The sequence below is a fragment of the Sprattus sprattus genome (assembly GCF_963457725.1).
Source record: "Sprattus sprattus genome assembly, chromosome: 20".
In the NCBI taxonomy this organism is placed as follows: Eukaryota; Metazoa; Chordata; class Actinopteri; order Clupeiformes; family Clupeidae; genus Sprattus; species Sprattus sprattus.
The window spans coordinates 27081343-27088842 of NC_137918.1; the positions used below are offsets into that span (position 1 = coordinate 27081343).

The window sequence follows — 7500 nt, forward strand, 5'->3', positions numbered from 1 at the left end:
TGTGCGCTGAACTGCGACAAACTGCATGACGCATCCCAAAGAGTTGGACCCCGTTCAAGATATGCTTATTATTCAGGTTTATCCAGAGAATATTCAACCCTAACCCTAGCCCTAGATATGCTTATTATTCAGGTTTATCTAGAGAATATTCAAAGAACACATATGCTTCTGTGCCAGTCAGGGGGTCTGGAGGCCCTTCTGTTGTGCATGGCAATAGGCATATATGTAGTTGGGCATGTCAATAGGCATATATGTAGGGTTTCAACCGTGTGGAATATAACACAGAACTATGAGTGTGTTCCGAACCTACACTTTGCACAGGACCCTGCAATACAGGGACCTGTAATACAGGGCCCTGACATCTACAGTGCACTCCCCATCGCTCAGGGGGTGCTTTATCAAATAGAACACCTGGTGGAAGTGACGGACGCAAATCTGCTCGCGATTCCCGGGAAAACTAAATAGCCAGCTATCTAGCATAACTGCCATGCAATTCTAATGGTAATGCTACCTAGCTTGGTATGCTAACTGTCGGTAGCCTATACAGGGTACCCCCAGGATTTTTCATCTCAAATTTAAGACTTTTTAAGACCTTTTCAAGACCACTTTAAATGAAATTTAAGACCAACATCGCACCTTTCCTGATATGCATATGAACAAAATAAAAAAATGTATTCATAAGACAGAACCATTTAAAACAATAACTGTGAGAGGTGGACGTGTGAGTGTGTGTTTGTGTGTGTGTGTGTGTGCATGCGTGTCTGGATACGTCTGTGGGTGAACCTGTGTGCGGTTGTAATACAAGAGATCCTACAGCCTTTGGAGCTCTGCGCTTTTGGCAGCAATCTGTTTATCCAGTTGGATGAGTTCAGCCAACTTATTATAGCGGGAGCCTTTCCATAAAAGTTGCAGTGTTTTTTAGGTGTTTGTTGCGATTACATTGCGGGAGCAAGTGGAAGTTGTGATAGAGTTGCGAATTTCCCTCTTTGTAATTATAATTGGGTTATTTGTTAAAAATAAGTTATTAATAAACAAACATTCATTAAATAACAAAACCATTGAGAAATGGTCCTCTAAATAACCTCACCAACATGCCAAATAAAAGATTACCGCGACTACAAAAATGTAGCAAAATAGGCTGTTCTGGCCTCTGCTTATTCAGGTCAGCAAAATGTATATTACTTGTATTGTTGTTATGGAAACAAACACCGTTCAGTATTGGACTTTTACTTTGACATCATTCAAATGTTCCTGTCGTGGAAATTGCAACAGCTGTTATCCAGAAACATAGTTATGCGATGTAATGCTAAACACGTAGTGAGTACAGTACATATGCAACAACGAAGTGCACCTGTTGGTATTACAAAAGAACCACCAGTAAGACTGAATAAAGTGTTATGAATATCTCAGCCTTCACATATAATGGGAAAAAGACAGCCTGTGTCACTGTGATCTGACGTCCTCACCTGCACGCCTTTCTGCCGTTATCAATCGGTTTTGCTATCCTTGTTAATTTATTTTATCTGTTTATGCTGTTCAATCTCATATATTAATTTAAAGTTGTCCAATTTCAACTAACCCATTCTTCAACACTATGCTACCTTATCTTCAAACAGAAAGTAAAGTTACAGCTTTCGAGGGTTTGGGAAATAATAGCTGCTAAATTTGCCTACTTCTTATTTACATGTTTGGTGGAGTCAATCCAGAATTAGGGTTGATGAAATTATAATCAAGTCACCCAAACTGCCGTGAAAAAAACGGGAGTCGCCGAAACTGTTGTTGCATCCCTGTACAACATTGTGTTCTTTAATGTTAGACGTTTCAATTTCTTTATTCACCCAAAAGCCCCGCTCCACTGTTGCCTGTGATAGCAGAAGCTTATCAACTAGCATCGCCGTGTCCCTGACAGGGCAGTGTCCTAGATAAACTGTCTAGCTAGCTAGCGAATAGCTAATGTTAGCTAGTTTTATCCGTTATATCGTGTCAGCATCTCAGCCAGTTCAGAGCCTTATACAGGATGCCTGGTATTTTGGTTGCGACGTTTGGGTGTACTAAGATTCGTTGTCACAACGAACAATAAACAAATGTGGACTTGATGAACGAAATTTAAGACCTGTTGACGAAATTTAAGACCTGTTGACGAAATTTAAGACCTTTTCAAGGCCTTAAATTATGAATACTAAATTTAAGACTTTTTCAAGTTTTTAAGACCTCGCGGGTACCCTGCTATACATCGTGAAATCAAACAAAACACTGATGTCACTGGCTTTAATTTGATAATGGCATGTTAGTACTACATTTAATATCAGTACAGTTGTTTAATTACTGCTGATATTTACATGTACGGTCTGTAGCCTGGTGATCTACAGCCTCTGCTACCTTAGCCACCGTTAACCATCATGTCCGCCATTGTTTTCGTTATAAAATGAAAAGCTAGCTTTGGCTCCTCCTCTTCCGTACGTAGCCAAGATAATGGCCGTTGGGGAGAGTAGTGACCATCAAATCACACTACATAATTCGACCGTTTTCAGGGTATGATACGGGCATTTTCAGTGCCCTGCATTCTGCTGATTTTGTCAGTGTGGCTCCCTAAGCCCTGAAAGTCGGGGCTCGAAGGGCTCAAGGGGTCGATACGGAACACACTCATTGCCTAGCTAACATTAGTCCTGGAAGAGGGACAGACGCTTCCTGAACACACATCTTCCTTTGTGATCCCACCATTAACGTAGAAAGGATGTCTCCTCGACTGCTGATTAAGTCAATGTTTCATGAAATAATAACTTTACAGCTGACACTGCTAGCTACCTAGCATGCTACAACAGGTGGACATATCCTTGGCAACCAAACAAAACGTCCAATCTCTTCTTATCCAATCAAAGTTAGCGAATAAAACTTTCAACGTCTGAGTCCTTTCAAAATGTTGCATGTTTGTGACGTGTTCTGGAACCCCCCTAGTAGACGGATATTATTATTATAACCCTAACCCTAACCCCCTAGTAGACGGATATTATTATTATAACCCTAACCCCCCTAGTAGACGGATATTATTATTATATGTAATTTTTCTGTCAAGAGACACTTGAGGCCTGGACTGATACGTGTGTTGAGGGCTGAGTGAAGGTCAAGGGTTAGGGTTAGGGTTATTGAGTGAGTGAAGCTGGAGTGTGTGTGTGTGTGTGTGTGTGTGTGTGCAGAGTGAGGGTGGTGTGTGTGTGTGTGTGTGTGTGTGTGTGTGTGTGTGTGTGTGTGTGTGTGTGTGTGTGTGTGTGCTGAGTGAAGGTGGTGTGTGTGTGTGTGTGTGTGTGTGTGTGTGTGTGTGTGTGCTGAGTGAAGGTGGTGTGTGTGTGTGTGTGTGTGTGTGTGTGTGTGTGTGTGTGTGTGTGTGTGTGTGTGTGTGTGTGCTGAGTGAAGGTGGTGTGTGTGTGCGTGTGTGTGTGTGTGTGTGTGTGTGTTGAGTGAAGGTGGTGTGCGTGTGTGTGTGTGTGTGTGTGTGTGCTGAGTGAAGGTGGTGTGTGTGTGTGTGTGTGTGTGTGTGTGTGTGTGTTGAGTGAAGGTGGAGTGTGTGTGTGTGTATGTGTGTGTGTGTGTGTGTGTGTGTGTGCTGAGTGAAGGTGGTGTGTGTGTGTGTGTGTGTGTGTGTGTGTGTGTGTCTTGAGTGGAGGTGGAGTGTATCTACCTGGCGGAGGAGGACGTGCTGTTGGGTTTGCGTGCGGTCGTCTTCTTCTGCGGACTGGTCTTGGGCGGCAGGGTGGACTTGGCCTTCTTCTCGTCCTCTGCCTTCACCTTGCTCTTGTCTTTCTCCTTCTCCTTGTCTTTCTCCTTCTCCTTCTTCTTCTTCTCCTTCTCTTTCTCCTTCTTCTCTTTCTTCTTCTTTGGTTTGCTCACAGGACCCTGTGACAGAGCAGCCAGCTGTTCATGGACTGCTTTGAGCTGAGGAAGAGGAAGAGGAGGAGGAGGAGGGTCAGCCAGTCATATAATGAAGTTCCTAGTCACATTTAACTGAGATGATTAATATGGATGCATACAGAAGAGTCAATCAAATCACTGCCACTTAAAGCGGAGACATATTCAATAATGAGTACCTTCATCCTGTGTGTGTGTGTTTTGAAATAAAGACACACACACACACACACACACACACACACACACACACACACACATTGCTGCAGATAGACTGCAGGTGGCAACATGAGAGTCAAGAGTCTACAATAAGATCACCAAGCATGAAGGAGGAAAGCAGGCGCTGATCCTACTCTGGCCCTCATCACCCCCTCATCTGGCCCACATCTGGCCTGCATCACCCCCACATCTGGCCCACATCTGGCCTACATCTGGCCCTCATCTGGCCCTCATCACCCCCTCATCTGGCCCACCTCTGGCCTGCATCTGGCCCACATCTGGCTCTCATCACCCCCTCATCTGGCCCACATCTGGCTCTCATCACCCCCTCATCTGGCCCACATCTGGCCTACATCTGGCTCTCATCACCCCCTCATCTGGCCCACATCTGGCCTACATCTGGCTCTCATCACCCCCTCATCTGGCCTGCATCTGGCCTGCATCTGGCCCTCATCACCCCCTCATCTGGCCCTCATCACCCCCTCATCTGGCCCACCTCTGGCCTACATCTGGCCAACCTCTGGCCTACATCTGGCCCGCATCTGGCCCACATCTGGCCTGCATCTGGCCCACATCTGGCCTGCATCTGGCCCTCATCTGGCCCTCATCTGGCCTGCATCTGGCCCTCATCTGGCCAGCATCTGGCCCACCTCTGGCCCTCATCTGGCACAGGTCCGGATATCAGATATGGACCCAAATCCAGTCCAGGAACTATCTGGCTAAACCCAAATGCTGCCACCCATGCTAGCTGCCACCCATGCCACCCACCCTGCTACTACAGAGCTGCCACCCATGCCACCCACCCTGCTACTACAGAGCTGGCACTCATGCCACCCACCCTGCTACTACCGAGCTGCCACCCATGCCACCCACCCACCCTGCTACTACAGAGCTGCCACCCATGCAACCCACCCTGCTACTACAGAGCTGCCACCCATGCAACCCACCCTGCTACTACAGAGCTGGGACGCTGGCAGAGGTCTCTGCCCACCTCCAGCTCAAGCTTTTAACCTTTCACCTCTCAACTTTAACCCTCTGCCGCTCAACTCAACAGATATGAGGAGAAAGTGAGAGCGGGACGGAAGAGTCAATCACCTGAAAGAGTTTGGAATACTAACACACACACACACACACACACACACTAACACACACACACACACAGACACACACACACACGGGACTGAAGAGTCAATCACCTGAAAGCGTTTGGCACACTAACACACACACACACACACACACACACACACACACACACACACACACACACACACACACACACACAGGAAGGAGGAGTCAATCACCTGAAAGCGTTTGGCACACTAACACACACACACACACACACACACACACGGGAAGGAGGAGTCAATCACCTGAAAGCGTTTGGCACACCCGTTCTTCTTCCCCGCCCGGTTCCCATTGGGCTGCTCCGCCGTGATGTGCTGCTGAGAGACACGTGATAATCAGGGCACACACACATTACAGTTACAATACTAACACACACACACACACACACACACACACACACACACACACACACACACACACACACACACACACACACACACACATTACAGTAAGAATACTAACACAGGGTTTCCCCAGGATTGATCATCCCAAATTTTAGACTTTTTTTAGACCTTTTTAAGACCACTTCAATAGAAATTAAGACCTACATCGCACCCATTATGCGGTCGTAAAACACCAGTAGGCCTATATGTTTTTCATGTTTTTTTGGAATATAAGAAACATTCATAAACTAAAGATAAGTGTTTTGTGCAACAGTTTGTACTTAACTAATTATGACCGTGCAGCCAGAAAATATAATAATAAAGATTAAAAAAAAACAATACACAAAGTGATGGTGTGAAAGTGTCAAACATTCAACACAAAATATATAATCCAACACTCTAAACAGACAAAGTTTTCAAATTGAGTTTGACATTCAAATTGCTCCAACCATTTCAACGCTTCAACACACAAGATAGAAGTGAGATAGATATATTAGATAGATAGGAGAGAGGGTAGACAGTGTTTTCAGTAGCCTACATCACCAAGATATCTTGAGGTAACATGGTCTCCACTCCAATAGCGGAGGTGAATGTCCAACTGCTTTGTTTTTGTCGTCTTGTTAAGACTTTCGTCGAACATGACAACGAATCCACGACTTGCCTCGTTAACGTCTTATACCAACTCTTTAGTTATGTATGGAGCCAGGCCGAATTTTGTTATGTAGGAGGTCTTGTTTGTGCCACTGGTGAATGTTGCAGCGATCTCTGAGTCAGGGAACATAGCCTTAAAGAGTTCGCTTATGCCCTCATTTGAGCTATAAGAGTGGTGGTCAGTGACAGTTTTTAAAATCCACAGTACCTCTGCCCGAAGTGTCGGGGCTCCACCATGTATAACGCCACCGCCTGGCCCTTGTGCTGTTGCTGTTCGTTGCGAAGTCTGAATAGGTCGGTGCTGATGACTTTGGCTAGTAGCTCCAGTAACTCCAGGTGCATTCAGTGTCGTGCAGAAATGAGCGATGGGCGGCTGGCTGTGACGGGCTGAGGCATTGTGCTTTCCGCTTCTCATATGCGAGTCCAAAGCGAGATGACCCAACGTACTAAGTTTAAACTTTTACGACATAAACAGCATTGCGCTTCTGTGTCATTTTCTACGACCTCCCTCAACCAATTACTATATGTAGCATCTGAGAGCCACTGCTTATTAAATCGGCACTTCCCCATGATGTAGTCCTCCGTAGACTGATTAAGTTTGTTGATTACCGCCGGCGCGAAAATGTAATACATTGTTTGCGCGAGACGTTCTCTGACTTGTGTTGCATAGAATTTCTAGTTTGCTGTATCTCTCCCACCCCATTTTCACCTTGCGTTGCAGTCCGATTGACTATGAAAAAAAAAGCCTAGTAGGAAATTTAAGACCTTCGTTAAAAAAATAAGACTTGGGCAATGGAATTTTAGACTTTTTAAGGCCTTAATTAAGGAACATGGCATTTAACGGGGGGTACCCTGTAACACACGCACGCACGCACGCACGCACGCACGCACGCACGCACGCACGCACACACACACGCACACACACACACACGCACACACACACACACCTGTTCCTGCAGCTGTGCGAGGCGAGTGGCGCGCTCCTCCTCGGAGTCTGAGTCTGAGCTGGAAGAGTCTCCGCTGCTGTCGCTGCTGGCCGTGCTCTTGCTCACTAGCGCCCCCGTCAGGCCGCTCGGCGACGTCGGCTCCAGCGGCTCATCTGGCATCTTGGCAAAACGCATCTCAAACACGTCCTGACAATACACACACACAACATAGGAAAACACACACACACACACACACACACACAACACACACAACATAGGAAAACAAACACACACAC

At 46.1% G+C, this 7500-nt stretch overlaps 1 protein-coding gene across 9 annotated transcripts in view; it reads right to left on the reverse strand.

The window, feature by feature from the left end:
• The window catches only part of brd3b (bromodomain containing 3b), a 23220-nt gene that overhangs the window by 7295 nt on the left and 8425 nt on the right, over positions 1 to 7500 (reverse strand). For 7 of the 9 annotated variants that reach the window (XM_080859447.1, XM_080859443.1, XM_080859444.1 and 4 more), the window contains 3 exons: positions 7226 to 7411; positions 5490 to 5561; positions 3677 to 3930 (listed from right to left, as the gene is read on the reverse strand). In XM_080859447.1, the coding sequence (XP_080715573.1) occupies positions 3677 to 3930; positions 5490 to 5561; positions 7226 to 7411 (512 nt within the window). The remainder of the gene's footprint in view (positions 1 to 3676; positions 3931 to 5489; positions 5562 to 7225; positions 7412 to 7500) is intronic. The other 2 variants (XM_080859448.1, XM_080859446.1) reach the window with 1 other exon arrangement.